At 40.0% G+C, this 18694-nt stretch overlaps 1 protein-coding gene across 2 annotated transcripts in view; it reads left to right on the plus strand.

Moving 5' to 3' along the window:
- mst1rb (macrophage stimulating 1 receptor b) overlaps positions 1-18694 on the plus strand; it is a 135535-nt gene that overhangs the window by 60838 nt on the left and 56003 nt on the right. For both annotated transcript variants that reach the window (XR_007933921.1, XM_051921416.1), the window contains exons 6-7: positions 4358-4518; positions 11421-11559. Coding sequence is in view for 1 of the 2 variants with exons in the window: in XM_051921416.1 (XP_051777376.1) it covers positions 4358-4518; positions 11421-11559 (300 nt within the window). In the remaining variant the exon portion in view is untranslated. The remainder of the gene's footprint in view (positions 1-4357; positions 4519-11420; positions 11560-18694) is intronic.

Consider the following 18694-nt stretch of genomic DNA (forward strand, 5'->3'; position numbering starts at 1 on the left):
AATAAGAAAGCAAAAAGAGGATTTCAGAAATTTTTGAAAATCTATTAAAAACAAACAATGGAAATCTCCCATTTACACAAGTATTTAGGCACTTTGCTTTGACGCTTGAAATCTGGATCAGGTGCACCCCATTCTGTTGATCATCATTGAGATGTTTCTGCTCTTTGACCACCGGTGAACTGCAAACATTTTGTTGATTCCATTGATTAGGAAAGGCAGACACCTCTCCATAGAAGGTCAAAGAGTTGGGAATGTGTGTCTGAGCAAAAAGCAAAGCCACAAGTTTGAAGGAATCACCTGCAGAACATAGGGGCAGGATTGTGTTGAGGCACAGATCTGGGGAAGGCTACAGAAAAAGGTGTTGCAGCACTGAAGGTTCCCAAGAGTAGAGTGGCCTCCATAATTCTTAAATGGAAGACGTTTCGAACAACAAGAACTCTTCCTAACTGAGCGATCGTATTAGATGGGGGTGACCAAGAACCCAATGATCACTTTGGCTGAGTTCTGGATATCACCTGTGTTGATGAGAGATATTTCCAGAAAGGTCACCGTCACTGCAACACTTCCATCTGGACAATCTGCTATAAGGTCCAAATTAGTGAAGCCTCTCCTCGGTAAAAGACGCATTAAACTCTGTTTAGACTTTGCAAAAAAGGCACCTGAAAGAGTCTCAGACTATGAAAAACAAGATGAAGGTGTAACGTGGTCGAGGTAACCTCATACTGTGGGGTTGCTTTTCAGTGGCAGGAAAGTAGCAAAGATCAGAGATATCCTTAGTAAAAATCTGATCCAGAGCACTCTGGACCTAAAAGTGGGCTGAAGATTCACCTTCCAGTGGGACAACGGCCTTAAACACAAAGCAAACACAACACAAAAGTGCCTTGAGGAACACTATATGAAAGTCCTTGAGTTGCCCTGCCAGAGACTGGACTTGAACTTAATCCAACATTTGCAGAGAGACCAGAAAATAGTCATCCACCGATGGTCTCCATCCAATCTGACAGAGCAGGAGAGGATCTGCAGAGAAGAATGGCAGAAAATCCCCAAATCCAGATATGCGAAGTTTGTCTCGTGAAACCCGAGAATATTCCTTTATGCTCCGAGTAAAGGGTCTCAATATTTGTGTCAATTAGATATTTCAGATTTTTATTTTTTTTTACTAAATCTGAAAAAATATGTGATTGGTTATTGCTTTGTCATTGCTGGAGTACTGAGAGTTGAAACAAGTTTAGTACAAGTCGGCAACACGGCACATGTGTAAAAAATGAAGGGGTGTGCATACTTTCTGAAGACGCTGCAGATAATATGACACTCTCAGCACTTTTCTCTTTTTATATTAGATAGATAGATAGATACTTTATTAATCCCAATGGGAAATTCACATTCTTCAGCAGCAGCATACTGATACAATAAATAATATTAAATTAAAAAATGATAATAATGCAGGTGAAAAACAGACAATAACTATGTATAGTGTTGAATGTTAACGTTTACCCCCCCGGATGGAATTAAAGAGTCGCATAGTTTGGGGGAGAAACGATCTCCTCAATCTGTCAGTGGAGCAGGACAGTGACAGCAGTCTGTCGCTGAAGCTGCTCTTCTGTCTGGAGATGATCCTGTTCAGTGGATGCAGTGGATTCTCCATAATTGATAGGAGCCTGCTGAGCGCCCTTTGCTCTGCCACAGATGTTAAACTGTCCAGCTCCATGCCAACAATAGAGCTTGCCTTCCTCACCAGTTTGTCCAGGCGTGAGGCGTCTTTCCTCTTAATGCTACCTCCCCAGCACACCACCGCGTAGAAGAGGGCGCTCGCCACAACTGTCTGATAGAACATCTGCAGCATCTTATTGCAGATGTTGAAGGACGCCAGCCTTCTAAGGTAGTATAACTGGCTCTGTCCTTTCTTACACAGAGCATCAGTATTGGCAGTCCAGTCTAATTTATCATCCAGCTGCACTCCTAGATATTTATAGGTCTGCACCCTCTGCACACAGTCACCTCTGATGATCACGGGGTCCATGAGGGGCCTGGGCCTCCTAAAATCCACCACCAGCTCTTTGGTTTTGCTGGTGTTCAGTTGTAGGTGGTTTGAGTCGCACCATTTAACAAAGTCATTGATTAGGTCCCTATACTCCTCCTCCTGCCCACTCCTGATGCAGCCCACGATAGCAGTGTCATCAGCGAACTTTTGCACATGGCAGGACTCCGAGTTGTATTGGAAGTCCGATGTATATAGGCTGAACAGGACCGGAGAAAGTACAGTCCCTTGTGGCGCTCCTGTGTTGCTGACCACAATGTCAGACGTGCAGTTCCCAAGACGCACATACTGAGGTCTGTCTTTAAGATAGTCCACGATCCATGCCACCAGGTATGAATCTAATCCCATCTCTGTCAGCTTATCCCTAAGGAGCAGAGGTTGGATTGTGCTTCATCTTTGCAACAGCGCAACATTCTGTCGGACTTGCCCTCCAAAATGGCTGTTTTCCTCCTAAGGTGGCATACACTCGACACTCACAGTCACAAAGCCCAGAAAACGTTAAAACGCCAGCTGTAATATATCCTGTTTTCTCGTTGGTTGTTAAAATATTTTTTAAACTTTAGTAATCTCCACAATTTTGAAACGGAAATGTTGATTCAGTAAGCTTTGTACACAAGCACTTGCTGTTTCCTAGGGAGATATCCTGGTTTATTTTTGGAATGTCTAGCTTTTCAGGATGAATTTTGATTGTGCAGCATATTTTCTTTGAATTTTTCAAAGATCTCCGGTTATTCCCTAAGTCAGTGTTTTTCAAGCTGTGTGCCACAGCCTGAGAGCTACCCAGGTGTGCCGTGGAGTGAATATTGAAGCGCCAGGGGGGCAGGTGGTCGAGACCTGTCTGAGGAGGACACCACTGCCTGGAGAGGCTGGCATTGAAGCAGCTCTGTGATCGCAATGTTGCAGACACAGCACTCTGAGCACTTTGGACGCATTTCCTGGACTGCTAGAGACCATCTGCCACGTTGTGTGGTTGCCACTGAGTGGCACGGGACTGGTGGATAGTGGGTCTGGAGTTCCCTATGAGTTAGAGATGGGTGAGCAAAGGAATGAAGCAGCTGGGAGATGCCCCCAAAGTGCTCATTAAGTTGGTGTGTTTGTGAATGCTGATCTTGGAGATGCTTTTAAAGTGGTTACTCAGGTAGTCCCACCACTTCGGACAGTTGAGCATGTGTATGAGATGTGACCAGGATGTGTTTGTGGTCAGTAAAATAGTGGGGTGCTCTAGAGAGGAGAGGAGTGAAGGTCAGTAGGACCATTGCAGAATACATGTGTGTAAATGAGAGGGAGGTCAGTGGAAATGTGAGGATGCAAGGAGTAGAGTTGGCGAAGTTGGATGAGGATGAGTGCTCCCTAGCCTGACCTGACCCGATGCAGCCATTGATCACTTTAGCTGTCTTTCCCATCTTTATGCTCCGATTGCTTGTACCCCTTCTCCTCTTGAAAAACGGCATAGTTTATACAGATTCCTTCTATAAGCAAACACCTGTCCATTCCTAAAACGGGATGTATGGGCAATCTTCGTGCCTGGACAAGCAGACCAGATGGACAAGCAGAGAAAACACACGACATTTTCTATGTGGTGGCGCTACACACTGCCCTAAGATATCTTTCATTTAAACAAGAAATGGATTCTAGTATTTAGACTTTTAATGAATAGTAAGCAGATTACCACTTTGTTTTTGGTTCCCCTCCCCTGCACTGTACATTTCATAACATAGATTGTCAGTATTATGTGTCTTAGGTCTTTACAGTAGCCGTAGTCGTAAATCAACTAAAATGGACAGTTCTCATTCATTTCATTATGGCTGCACTGGTTGATGCCCACAGGTTGGGTGGGAGGGGGGTGGATGCACACTCCCACTTTTACACCCATCCTCGCTCAATTTACAGTAATCTGCCTCATCTGTATGCATTTGGTTAAGTAGGAAGAAACAAGAGTGTCCTCATAAAAAAACCACAAAGAGAATGTGCAAAGTCCACACAGACAGTGACCAGTCCGGAAATCAAATCCAGATGTCCGGAGCTGTGGGGTGCAAAAACGGCAGCAAGGGAATCTGTTTAAAACCTCGCACACAGCTGCTTTACATGTAGGACTTCCACTTAACATGCCAATATGCAGGCAAATAAAAAATAAAAAACAAATCACTTCTTTTAAATAACAGAAATGTATTGTGATTTGTTTCTGAAGTCACTATCCAGATGCAAAGAACTCTTCATTTGTGCCTTTGGTGAAACACTTGGAGCGGTGGTCTGCTTGGCTGTGTACATAAGCCCCCACCCCTTCGCTGTGATGACGATGTCCTTTGTTTATCCTCGCAGTTCATCCCCAAGTCCGCCCCGCCGGTTGGTAACACCAAGCTGACCTTATGTGGGCACCATTTCCAAGCATTTCCAGCCATCACCCCTACTTCCAGCTCTCACTTGGTAAAGGTGGGGAAGCAGACCTGCGTGGTGCAGCCTTTGAGCGTCAACTATACTCAGTAAGTAAGAGAAGAATGTGTTTTATCCTTTTATATTTTACAAAATACTCTTCTGTTACCTTTCATTAGCAATATTGTAAGCAGATGTTAAATCTCTAAATATTATAGTTACAGTCAAATTGTTTTTATGTCATTTAAAAGGATTTTACACTTTCAAAAATGAACCAATAGAAGTTTCAGGATTGCTTACTGAAGCCTTTGCTTTATTAACAACTAGCAAAATACCCGCGCTTCGCAGCGGAGAAGTACAGTGTTAAAGAGGTTATGAAAAAGAAAAGGAAACATTTTAAAAATAACATAACATTATTGTCAATGTAATTGTGTTGTCATTGTTATGAGTTTTGCAGTCATATATATATATATATATATATATATATATACACATACACACACAGACACACATAAACATATATATACATATACATATATACATATATATACATATCTACATATACACATATCTACATATACACATAAATACACATATATATATATATATATATATATTATATATACAGATACACATTCACAGATATATACATATATATATATATATATATATATATATATATATACACATATCAATATACATATACATACACATATACATATATACATATACACATACATATATACACAGACATATATATATATTTACATATCTACACATATATATACATATCTATATATATATATATATATATATATATATATATATATATATATATATATATAATATATACATACATACATTCACATATACATATCTCCATATATATATTTCTAAATCCCCGCGCTTTGCAGCGGCAAAATACTGCTTTTAAATTTTTATTAAGAAGAAAAGAAAACCTTTTTAAACTGTGTGAAAATATACCAATAACAATTTGTTAAGAATCTGTTTTTTTGTGAAGCTGTCTTTACACAGCTTCTCCGCTATTTTATAAACGAACGCCATATAAGTCCATCCTTTCTGCTTGCTTTGTGGTTCTGTAGTGGTTTATTGTTCGTCTATTACGATTGTTTTTATAAACGAACGCCATATAAGGCCATCCTTTTTCCTTGCTTTGCCAAGGAAGCAGCCTTTTTATTTAATGCACGGGTTCTCTGTTGTTTCATTGTTCGTTTATTACGATTGTTATAGTTGTCTTTGTATACCACGTTGTCAGTTGAGCACTCCGGTTGGAATATGACCAAGCCGTGGAAGCTTACTGTTGAGAATGCAACGTATAGTTGTACAGGAGAAAAATGCCAATCTTTTGTAGGTCTATGAACTTAATTTATGCCTGTATGCGTCAGTCGCTTCATATTCTTTTCGTACCTTATCAATTGTGTAATGTGTTTTTTGAACAGGTTTGATTCATCGAAGTTATCACTTGTGCTGTGTTCAGTCAGTCACTCGCTCGCTTCTTATTGTTTCGCTACCTTCTCAATTGTGTAATGAATGTTTTCTTCAGCGCTCTTTGTGGCTGTTCCTTGTTTTCAGTTCACGTGATTACATAGGAGGCGTGATGACGCGATGCGCAACTCCGCCTCCCACGGCCATCGAGCTGCACTCCATTACAGTATATGGACAAAAAAGAGGTTCCAGTTATGACCATTACGTGTTCAATTTCGAAATGAAGCCTGCCTAATTTTTGTAAGTAAGCTGTAAGGAATGAGCCTGCCAAATTTCAGCCTTCCACCTACACGGGAAGTTGGAGAATTAGTGATGAGTGAGTGAGTGAGTCAGTGAGGGCTTTGCCTTTTATTAGTATAGATTTAAATGTTTTCCTATGCATGTGTGGATTTTTGCCTGGGTACTCTGATCTCTAAGTTGCCATTTGCATTGTGCCCAGTGGTGCCAGGATAGACTCTGGTCCTCCAAAACCCTGAAATGGATTAAGCAGGTTTAAGAATTGTGAATAGCGCTGCTGCCTCGCAGTAAGGAGACCCGGGTTCACTTCCCAGGTCCTTCCTGTGTGGAGTTTGCATGTTCTCCCCGTGTCTGTGTGGGTTTCCTCTGGGTGCTCCGGTTTCCTCCCACAGTCCAAAGACAGGCAGGTTAGGTGCATTGGTGATTCTATATTGTCCCTAGTGTGTGCTTGGTATGTGTGTGTGTGTGTGCGCCCAGCGGTGGGCTGGCGCCCTGCCCGGAGTTTGTTTCCTGCCTTGCGCCCTGTGTTGGCTGGGATTGGCTCCAGCAGACCCCCGTGACCGTGTAGTTAGGATATAGCAGGTTGGATAATGGATGGATGGAAGAATTGTGAAGCCCAGGGTGTGTACGGCGGCCCCAACCCGACACAGACTGGCGAGCTTTGTTCAGCTGAATAGCCTGTTCTCGTCTAGATTGTATTAATGTTCAGACAGGCAGGACGCAGGTTCACCACACAACTCACACGTTTATTCTTCAGTTGCCATTTCCCAGCAGTCCACAATGACAGCACAGTCCTTCCACCTCCAGTCCTCCACGCAGGCTTTGTCCTTCTTCCTCCCGACTCTGGCCGTTGAATACTGGAGACTGGCCCCCTTTTATAGGACACCCGGAAGGGCTTCAAGTGTCCAACGACCATCTTCCAGCAGCACTTCCTGGTGTGACGGAAGAGCTGCCCATTAGGGACCAGCAAACGTCCAGGCGCCCGCCTGGTGGTGGCCATGGACCCCAGCTGGGTTGAGGTTCCATGCTCCAAACCCGTTGTCCTGCTGCAAGCCTAAGGGGGGATGCCCTCCATCGGTCCAGGGAAGAGAATGCCCTCAAAAAGCTTTCTCTACCCTGGTCCTTCCATTGTCAGGGCGTCCTATCCGCCACAGAATGAATGAGGCCTCCTCTGGAGTACTGTGTGCAGTTTTGGACATAGCAGACAAAGCAGTGCTAGGAAATGTCCAGAGTGTTGGCCTGGTAGGGTTACTCGTGGTGAAAGTACTGTCCCAGATTCCCTGAGTTTGCCAGGAATGAGGCAGCCGCTCCACTCAAAAAAGATTTTGGATGATGCTTTTTGATTTCTCCAATGCCTTCAGTATCGTGCAGCCATCCCTGTTAAGGGGTCAACTCGGAGATATGCAGGCAGATGATTGTATAGTGTCCTGGATAATGGACTATCTGTCGGGTAGGCCACACTTTGTGAGACTCAAGGACTGTGACTCTGATGTGGACAGGAGCAACACTGGAGCACCACATGGACCGGGCCTGTCTGCTTTACTCTTCACTCTCGACACTACAGACTAGAAACAGAACAGCAGGTCAGGTCACCTGCAGAAACTCTCAGATGATTCTGCACTTCTGGGGGATGAGACAGAGGACCACAGTCAGGTGGAGAACTTTGCTTCTTTGTGTAGAGAGAATTGTCAGCACTTTAACATCAGCAAACTCAGGGAACTGCTTACGGACAGTCTCCTCACCAAAGCCCCTCTATGTCTGGTCACTATTCAGTGAGTGGATGTAGAGGTGGTGGACTGAAGCAAGTACTTGGGGGTCCACATCAATGACAGGTTGGACTGGTCTTGGAACACCGAGGAACCAAATATGAAACGGCAGAGCAGGCTCTCTTTCCTTAGGAGATGACATTCCTTTTAATGTGAGAAGTGACATCCTTCACATCTTCTACAACTCTGTGATGTCCAGTGCCATTGCAGAGCTGGTAACGTCACTTCAAGAGAGGCCCACTGAATCAACAAGCTAATTAAAAGTGTGGGCTCCGTTGTTTTTAATTTTCTTTCTTTTTTGTCATTCTGGTGTCTGTTTAGAAGATTGTGTGTGTGTTTTAATTAATTTTTCTTTCCATTTATTTATTTATTTAAAGGGCTTTATCTATCTATCTATCTATCTATCTATCTATCTATCTATCTATCTATCTATCTATCTATCTATCTATCTATCTATCTATCTATCTATCTATCTACAGTGGTGTGAAAAACTATTTGCCCCCTTCCTGATTTCTTATTCTTTTGCATGTTTGTCACACAAAATGTTTCTGATCATCAAACACATTTAACCATTAGTCAAATATAACACAAGTAAACACAAAATGCAGTTTGTAAATGGTGGTTTTTATTATTTAGGGAGAAAAAAAAATCCAAACCTACATGGCCCTGTGTGAAAAAGTAATTGCCCCCTGAACCTAATAACTGGTTGGGCCACCCTTAGCAGCAATAACTGCAATCAAGCGTTTGCGATAACTTGCAATGAGTCTTTTACAGTGCTCTGGAGGAATTTTGGCCCACTCATCTTTGCAAAATTGTTGTAATTCAGCTTTATTTGAGGGTTTTCTAGCATGAACCGCCTTTTTAAGGTCATGCCATAGCATCTCAATTGGATTCAGGTCAGGACTTTGACTAGGCCACTCCAAAGTCTTCATTTTGTTTTTCTTCAGCCATTCAGAGGTGGATTTGCTGGTGTTTTGGGTCATTGTCCTGTTGCAGCACCCAAGATCGCTTCAGCTTGAGTTGACGAACAGATGGCCGGACATTCTCCTTCAGGATTTTTTGGTAGACAGTAGAATTCATGGTTCCATCTATCACAGCAAGACTTCCAGGTCCTGAAGCAGCAAAACAACCCCAGACCATCACACTACCACCACCATATTTTACTGTTGGTATGATGTTCTTTTTCTGAAATGCTGTGTTCCTTTTACGCCAGATGTAACGGGACATTTGCCTTCCAAAAAGTTCAACTTTTGACTCATCAGTCCACAAGGTATTTTCCCAAAAGTCTTGGCAATCATTGAGATGTTTCTTAGCAAAATTGAGACGAGCCCTAATGTTCTTTTTGCTTAACAGTGGTTTGCGTCTTGGAAATCTGCCATGCAGGCCGTTTTTGCCCAGTCTCTTTCTTATGGTGGAGTCGTGAACACTGACCTTAATTGAGGAAAGTGAGGCCTGCAGTTCTTTAGACGTTGTCCTGGGGTCTTTTGTGACCTCTCGGATGAGTCGTCTCTGCGCTCTTGGGGTAATTTTGGTCGGCCGGCCACTCCTGGGAAGGTTCACCACTGTTCCATGTTTTTGCCATTTGTGGATAATGGCTCTCACTGTGGTTCGCTGGAGTCCCAAAGCTTTAGAAATGGCTTTATAACCTTTACCAGACTGATAGATCTCAATTACTTCTGTTCTCATTTGTTCCTAAATATCTTTGGATCTTGGCATGATGTCTAGCTTTTGAGGTGCTTTTGGTCTACTTCTCTGTGTCAGGCAGCTCCTATTTAAGTGATTTCTTGATTGAAACAGGTGTGGCAGTAATCAGGCCTGGGGGTGGCTACGGAAATTGAACTCAGGTGTGATACACCACAGTTAGGTTATTTTTTTAACAAGGGGGCAATTACTTTTTCACACAGGACCATGTAGGTTTGGATTTTTTTTCTCCCTAAATAATAAACACCATCATTTAAAAACTGCATTTTGTGTTTACTTGTGTTATATTTGACTAATGGTTAAATGTGTTTGATGATCAGAAACATTTTGTGTGACAAACATGCAAAAGAATAAGAAATCAGGAAGGGGGCAAATAGTTTTTCACACCACTGTATCTATCTATCTATCTATCTATCTATCTATCTATCTATCTATCTATCTATCTATCTATCTATCTATCTATCTATCTATCTATCTATCTAATCCTGCCTACTACACTAAAATGTCTGTCTGTCTGTCATATAGTTCCTTTTCATAAATGTCTCTGTCTATCTATATGTAGTGATACAGTGATAGTTGAGAACATTTAATATCATGTTTTCCTGCAGAACAGAGATAACATAGTTCCTGATATAATAGGGTGTATGGTGACCAACACTAGATAGATGGACAGAACAACAGCAAGTGATATGCAAATGTCCATAAAATAATCTGATGTTAACTTGTGTCGCACAGGCTGCATGTCAAGTTATCCAGTTGTATGTTCACAAAGTCTCAAACACAAGTATTTTTACTATAATATTGTTATAAAAATCACCTCTGGTTTTGCAAGGGAAAATGCTTTATACTCACAATGACACAAAATGGCATTTCAATTGCAGACCCGCCTCGTGCCATTACATTTATTTTCATAGTACCTTAGGATTATTTACTGGCAGTCTATGAAACTGCGTGTCACAATGAAAATAAACGGCAGGTTTTTGAAGGCCATCCTAGTGACTGACTCCTTTGCTGTAGAGAGATTTAGTCAGAAATAGAAAACAAATTTTAAACTCTGAGCAAAATGAGTTTTAGAATTTTCACAACCATCCTTTGGCTTGGACTGATTAGCGAGTTTGGTGGTGACAGCACCAGCCACCTTGGAAAATGAGGCTTCTTTTAGAAGTTGATAGCAGGAGAAAAAAAAACATTTTAAAAGCATTACAGAAGCAAAATTCTTGCAGTCAGTGTACTTGGAAGGCTGCGGTCTTTTCTTACAGAGATACGTTGTTCCTGTTAAATGTCAGTGTGACAGCCCAGCTGGAGATTTCACCAAAATGTGGATTTATGGAATAACAATTCATGGAAGCCTGTTGACAGGATATTGGTGTTAAAGGTGAAAAGATGTTAAAAAAAAGGGTGGTTTCATAATAAAAAAAAATGATATAACTGAGCAGAAGAAAGGTGGATTGTAACTGAGTTTGTCCCAGCCTGCTAATCAGGAAACGGAACGTGGACTGTGCTTTATGTTTTAATGTTCTTCAGACGTGAGCGGCAGTAGAGGTGGCAGGAGAGCACTAGTGGTCTTTTCCTGCATCCTAATGTTTGTGTGAAATTTACCCTTGCACATACTGTTATGCAACACTAAATGTATTACAAGTAAGGAACAGTTTTCTACAAAATGTATCCAGTTCAGAAAGACACAGTACAGTCACTTCTCACAACAGGTGTGCTTATATTATCCTGTGACCATTTTGTTTTAAAGAGAAAAAATGTGCAAAAGACAAATGTCCAGTGCTGTTTCTTTTTTTCCCCCTGTCTAGACTTGTTTGCACTCTGCAGAATACTGGAAATAATGAGCTTTCGACACCTTATGAAATTGTGTTGACAGTTAATGAAGCAAAGGGGAACAGACTGTTTAACATCCAGGGGGAGAGCAGGATTGACGGATTCATGTTTGTGGTAACTACTCCTTCCTTTTGTTCTCTTGCATTATTATAATTTTGTTAACACCAATTGCAATCTGATTATTATAAATTCTTCCTCTCCACCGTTCTTATTTTTGTATACATGTGAAACCTGACAGAATCACATGCATATAGCTGCAATATAATCAAAACTTCCAAATGATCCTTGCGCTGTCGGTTCATTTCTGTTTGTAGCTCTGATGTTCTTCAGAGTTTCAATAGCTGGGCCTTCTTGTTTGCTACCTGAATTTTGACTTGCGCGGTTGTCTTTTTCTCTCAGCCTCTCTGGACCAAGGTGCATCACTTTGACTTACGCGTGTGCCTTCAAAGTCCAGCAGGGCCCATTGGCCCTTTCCTTTTTGTCTTCATTCTGCATGTTCCTCTCTTTGTACACATCATGAATATGAACAATTTTTTTTATATTTCTATGTAATTATTACACATTTTCCTGTGATTATATATAGGATCACCAAGAAATAAAGAAAGAAAGAAAGAAAACATTGAATTATTTTTTTGGTTTGCGCTCTTCCCTCACCATAACCTATCGTCTGTTGGGGGAGAAGCGAAAGCTTTAGATTCGTCAAAAATTTTGATTTCCGGTTTTTCAACGGTTCTCAACGTTTTAGGGTCCCCTGATACCAAAAAACCAATGTCTCCATGTCTGTGTGTCACAGTTTCTTGAAGACGGTCTAGCGCTGAAACAGATGGACGGAAAAATACCGAACTCGAAATGTAAGTGTATTATGAGATGACGATGTGCTGGTTAGTCTTTGAGCCAAATCGTGCAAGAAAAAGAGGCATTTTAGAGTAGGGGTGCCCGGCTGCAGGTTTTCATTCTAACCCTTTTCTTAATTAGTGACCTGTTTTTGCTGCTAATTAACTTCTTTTTAATTCATTTTAATTGACTTGTTTTTTTAAGGTTTGTTCCCCTGAATTTCTTCATCGTTCCTCTGAATCACTTCATTTATTTCCTTAAATGGCACCCAAAGAGAAATGAAATGTGAAGTGAGGGAGCCAACAGAAGACCAACTAAGTCAGGGTCTCAAACTCCAACCCGTTGCTTCATTAGGCGGCGAGTCTCGTCGTTCATTAAACCTGTTCTTTAATTCCATGGCTTGTTGCTGCTCTCATTGTGCAATAGCAGACATTTTTAAAATTGTTGCTTTTCTCTTTTCTAAGAGCTCTGTGAAAATGTTTTGTGGACCTGAGCAGATCGACATTCCTGAGACGTTCACCTTTCTTCATTTTCAGATATAGATAGATAGATACTTTATTAATCCCAAGGGGAAATTCACATACTCCAGCAGCAGTATTGCATGATGGTCACAGTTTGCTGGTCCTGTTTTGGCTCATTTTGTATCTCATTATTATTTGGCTGCTAATTAAAGAAAATGAAACAATTAAGGGATCCGAGTCTTCAAGAGAAGGTCAATTAAAATTAATTCAAAAGAAGTTAATTAGCAGCAAAAACAGGTCACTGATTAAGAAAAAGGTTAGAATGAAAACCTGCAGCCATTGTGGCCCTCCACAACCAGAGTTGGGCACCCCTGATCTAGAGGAACCCTCAGATACTGTAATTTTGCAGTTAATTCTGAATTCTTCTCGTCAGTTGCTATCATAATGACCTATTTTATGATTAGAAAGATCAGCATCAGGGCGGTAAATAATTACTGTAATGTGATAGAATGGGTCCTAGGGCGCAAAGCCTACTGACGCTCACATCCAATTTTTTTGTAATTAGTTTTCTTATCTGGGGTCATTTTCATTATGTTAACGTTATGAGTCTTGGCGCTCCACCATTTTGTTTTCCTGATGGGCACTGCCATTTTGAGCTGGTTTGCTTAAATGTGCAATGGACGTTTCTATCACGACCGGTCATAATGAATTGGCTCAGAATACCTTGGCTGCCTGGCTGCTACACTTCCAGGCCTGAGGCCTAGAAAAGCTGCGACTAGGTCAAGTCAACATTGTATGCCGCTCACATCAGGTTTCCCACTCTGTGGTGCAAAGAAAGTAAATCACAAGACATAAGAGTGAAAAGTATATGTATTGTAAAGACATATCACCCAACATAGCCCTAGGATCAAATAAAGGATTTAATTTGCACAAATAAAAGACCACACGTGCAGAAGCAACCAAACCACACTATAAACAAGTGTTTCTTCATTCTCTCCTTCTGTTCGTCTTGTTGAGTGACGCCCATTGCTTCCTGATCCAGGTGAGGTGGCGGGCTCCATTTAAGATGGATGGGTGCAGAAGAAATAATATAAGAATTGAGGGTATACCTGAGAAACGAGAAAGCTCAAGCCCAGTGAAATTTGCAGTAGAATTACTGTCTAAAATAATTGGAGATGACTTTAAACTCGACAATGAGATAGCCACGGCTTATCGCACAAAGATACCAAGCGCCTTTAAATCTAGGTCTTTTATTGTCCGCTTCGAACGACTAAGATGTAAGCTTGATTTGATGGCACTTCTCAGACACAAGCAAGAGATTATATTCGAAAATAATCTTATTCGTATTTTTCCCGACTTCTCACCATCAACAGCTGCAAAACGCAGATCCTACAACGACATTAAAAGGATGCTACGGGAAGCCGATATCAAATACAGCCTCTTGTATCCTGCCAAACTGAAAGTGGAAGTTCAAGACGGACATTATATTTTCTTCAGCAAAGAAGAAGCTGAAAAAGAATTAAAGAAGCTGTTTCCGACACTTTTTTTGAAAGTTAATTAAAATTAAAGAGCCGTATTCTATCAAGGCACGGGAAAGACCGATGATCTGATCGCTGGATCCATGTTTAAAGAGACTGGTATTATAATTATACATCTCTTATTCTCTTTTTTTAAAATTTTTTTTATATCTGGACTTTATATGTTATATGTTTATGTTTTAATCAGAGTTATAGAGCTATAGACGTGAGTGTGAAAATGTGGAAGTGATTAAAGTAGGATTCGTTTTATTTATTTATTTTTTTATTTCTTTTCCTTTTTTTTTTTTTTATTTTATTTTATTTTATTTTTTTTTAATTTATTTATTTATTTATTTTTTTTTTATTTTACTATACCTTAAAGTAGACTGTTTAACTTCATACCCTTGGTTTAATGCTTGTTCTACTATTTATACAATTACCATTATACTATTACAGTATGAATTACCAGGTTTATCCTGGACTAGTTTTTAAAATCACTCCCAGGGTTGTTTTTTTTTTTTTTTTTTTTTTTTAACCTTAATATCTTAACTTAAAAGCGCTGAAGATTATTTCAAGATTAAATATTGTTAATGAGAACATTTTCGGCAGATAGTATTAAGGATTTAACTGTAAAAGATATCTCTGTTTTAATTCTGTAACGCCGCTGCAGGGTGGGGTTTGTTTTGTTTCGGACGTGCTCTGTCTCTTCGTATGTCAGAGGACTGGAACATCGCGAAGTGGGGTCTAGCCTCATGTGGGGAGGCAAAATGGGGGGGTGGGGGGATAAAGGGGGGAGAGAAGGAGAGCAGGTTATATCTAATCTATTCTTATAATCCTTATAATTATAAATATCAATGCAGCAACAGGCTAACATGCAACAACTCCTGGGGAATCTTGAAACTAAGATTAAAACTGCCATATTACCAATTAAAACTATAAAATGACATTAAAAACTCAGAATCAATGTCTCCATGATGGGACAGTTAACTTTGTGAGCTGGAATGTTAAAGGCCTGAATCACGAATTAAAGAGAAAGAAAGTATGCTCTCACCTAACAGGCTTAAACGCTAAAATAGTATTTTTACAGGAGACCCACTTACTAACCAAGGATCAGTTCAGATTACAAAAAGACTGGACTGGCCAAATGTTCCATTCTAGCTTTATAAAGAAAACTAGAGGGGTGGGAATTCTCATACATAGAACAGTTCCTTTTGTAGCATCAGAGGTAGTGTCGGACCCTGAAGGGAGATATGTGATGGTCATGGGCAACTTATATAACAGTAAAATGATTTTGATAAATGTTTATGCACCCAATGTTGATGATAAGGAATTCATGCAAAATCTATTTGCATCCATTCCCAGTGTGAACACTCATAAAATTATAATGGCTGGGGACTTTAATTGTGTTTTAAATCCACTCTTAGATAGGACTCCTGTGACAGGGGGGACGACATCTAATACTGCAAAGATAATTACACAGTTTTTAAAGGATCACAACTTATCAGACCCCTGGAGGTTTCTTAACCCAAACTCAAGAACATATTCGTTCTACTCACCAGTGCATTATAGCTACTCAAGAATTGATTATTTTTTTATAGATAATAATTTCCTGCCTACAATTAAATTATGCAAATATGACACAATTGTTATCTCTGACCATGCCCCTCTAGTCTTGGAGCTAAAATCAATAAGCCCCTCGTACTCACCTCGCAGATGGCGTCTTAACCCTCTTTTATTGGCAGACGAGAACTGCACAGAATTTATATCCAAACAAATCAGCTTCTTCCTAGAGACAAACATGTCTACAGAGGTTTCTGCAGGAACACTCTGGGAAACTCTAAAGGCCTTCCTAAGAGGCCAGATTATTTCATATCTTTCCCATAGAAATAAATTAGAAACCAAGAAAGTGTCAGAGCTAAGAAATGAAATTACTAGAATAGATGAAGAACAAGCCAGGCGTCCAAGTGAAGCTCTTCACAGGAAAAGGCAGGCCTTGCATACAGAACTTAACATCTTAACAACTAAAGAAACTGAACAACTTATTTATAAGTCTAGACAGCATTACTATGAACACGGAGAAAAAGCTAATAAGCTTTTAGCTCAACAAATTCATAAACAAGAAGTTCACAATGCAATACCAGTAATCACCAACAAGAATGGAGAAGAAATCATCGACCATAATAAAATAATGCACACATTTAGAGATTACTATAAGTCTTTATATTCCACTGAGCCCAAAGAAGACAACACGCAATCTAATGCATTTCTGGATAATTCACAAATACCACAAATAGATGCTTTAAGTGCTGAGGAACTAGATAAACCTCTAACGCTAACAGAATTACTAGACGCTATAAAGTCACTACAAAGCGGGAAATCATCAGGCCCTGATGGTTACCCCGTAGAGTTTTATAAGAAATTCTCCACTCAGCTAGCTCCACTCTTATTGGTAACATTTACAGAAGCTAAAGACCACCAAATACTACCTCAAACATTTCGACAAGCATTAATCACCGTCTTTCCTAAACAAAATAAGGACTTGTTACAATGTGCATCATATAGACCAATTTCACTCCTGAATAATGATGTTAAGATACTCTCAAAAATCCTAGCTAGAAGGATGGAGAAAGTGCTGCCCTCGGTAATATCACAAGATCAAACTGGATTTATTAAAGGCCGACATCTATCTTCAAATCTCCGACGCTTGTTTAATGTTATATATTCACCAGCAAAATCAAACACCCCAGAGATATTACTATCATTAGACGCAGAAAAGGCATTTGACATGATCGAATGGAATTACCTTTTCACTGCATTGGAGAAATTTGGGTTTGGCCCGAATATTTGTGCTTGGATTAAACTACTGTATAGCAGTCCAGAAGCTTCAGTTTGTATTAATAAAATTTGCTCAGACTACTTTAAACTAGAACGTGGTACCAGACAAGGATGTCCCTTGTCGCCACTGTTGTTTGCAATCGCTATTGAACCACTGGCGGTTCACTGCCGAAATTCTCATCAGATAAAGGGGATTGTCAGAGAAGGACTGGAACAGAAAATTTCTCTATATGCAGATGATATGGTCTTATATATATCGGACCCAGAAAACACTGTCCCTGCTGTTTTAACAGCACTAACAGAATTTCAAAAGATATCTGGTCTTAGAATTAATTTGAATAAAAGTATACTCTTTCCAGTGAACTCACAAGCATATAATATTAAATTAGACACCCTACCTTTTACCATAGCAGATCAGTTTAAATACCTAGGGGTAAATATCACTAGTAAACATAAAGCTCTTTATCAACAAAATTTTGGCGTCTGTATGGAAAAAATTAAGCAAGACTTGCATAGATGGTCAACCCTTCATCTCACTCTAGCCGGAAGAATTAACATTGTTAAGATGAATATCCTTCCTAAACTTCTCTTTTTATTTCAAAACATTTCAATATATATCAATAAATCGTTTTTTAAACAGTTAGATTCAATAATAACCTCATTCATTTGGAACTCAAAACACCCACGTATCCGAAGAGCGACCCTACAAAGACCTCAGGCAGAAGGTGGCATGGCTTTACCTAATTTTCAGTTTTATTACTGGGCAGCAAACATACAAGCCATAAAAACCTGGACACAAATAAATGCACATACACAGGCTTGGTCTGCAATAGAAGTAAAATCCTGTAGTACTTCTTTATATTCCCTGCTTTGCTCTCCAATAAATGAAAGTTATCGCAAATATACTAATAACCCAATTGTGCTTTACTCACTCAGAATATGGAACCAAATTAGGAAGCATTTTAAGATGGAAAATCTTTTATCAGTGGCACCTTTGCAAGGGAACCACCTCTTTCAACCTTCGCAAGTATATCCAGTTTTTAATACCTGGAAAAGTTTTGGGATTAAAATGCTCAGAGATCTTTATATAGACAACATATTTACATCTTTTGAACAATTACGTTCAAAATTTAACCTCCCAGCTACACATTTCTTTTACTATCTTCAAATTAGAAATTTTGTTAAACAGAAATTGCCCGATTTCCCCCACCTTGCACCCTCCACAATGCTGGAAAAAATACTGCTCAATTCCGAGGAAACAAACACTATTTCCGCAATATATAAAATCTTATTAGAGTCCCTACCTTTCAAAGATCCAAGAGGACATTGGGAAGAAGATCTCTTAATCAATATATCAGAAAAGGAGTGGAAGGTAGCAAAGCAGAGAATTCACTCGAGTTCTATATGCGCAAAGCATAGAATTATTCAACTAAAAATTATATATCGAGCTCATCTGTCTCGCTTAAAACTGTCCAAAATGTTTCCAGGCCAGGATCCGACCTGCGAGCGCTGCAACCAAGCTCCTGCCTCACTGGGTCACATGTTCTGGGCCTGCACCAAACTAACATCATTTTGGACAAAGATTTTTAAGTGCCTCTCAGA

Source organism: Erpetoichthys calabaricus, chromosome 18 (genome assembly GCF_900747795.2).
Source record: "Erpetoichthys calabaricus chromosome 18, fErpCal1.3, whole genome shotgun sequence".
Taxonomy (NCBI): Eukaryota; Metazoa; Chordata; class Cladistia; order Polypteriformes; family Polypteridae; genus Erpetoichthys; species Erpetoichthys calabaricus.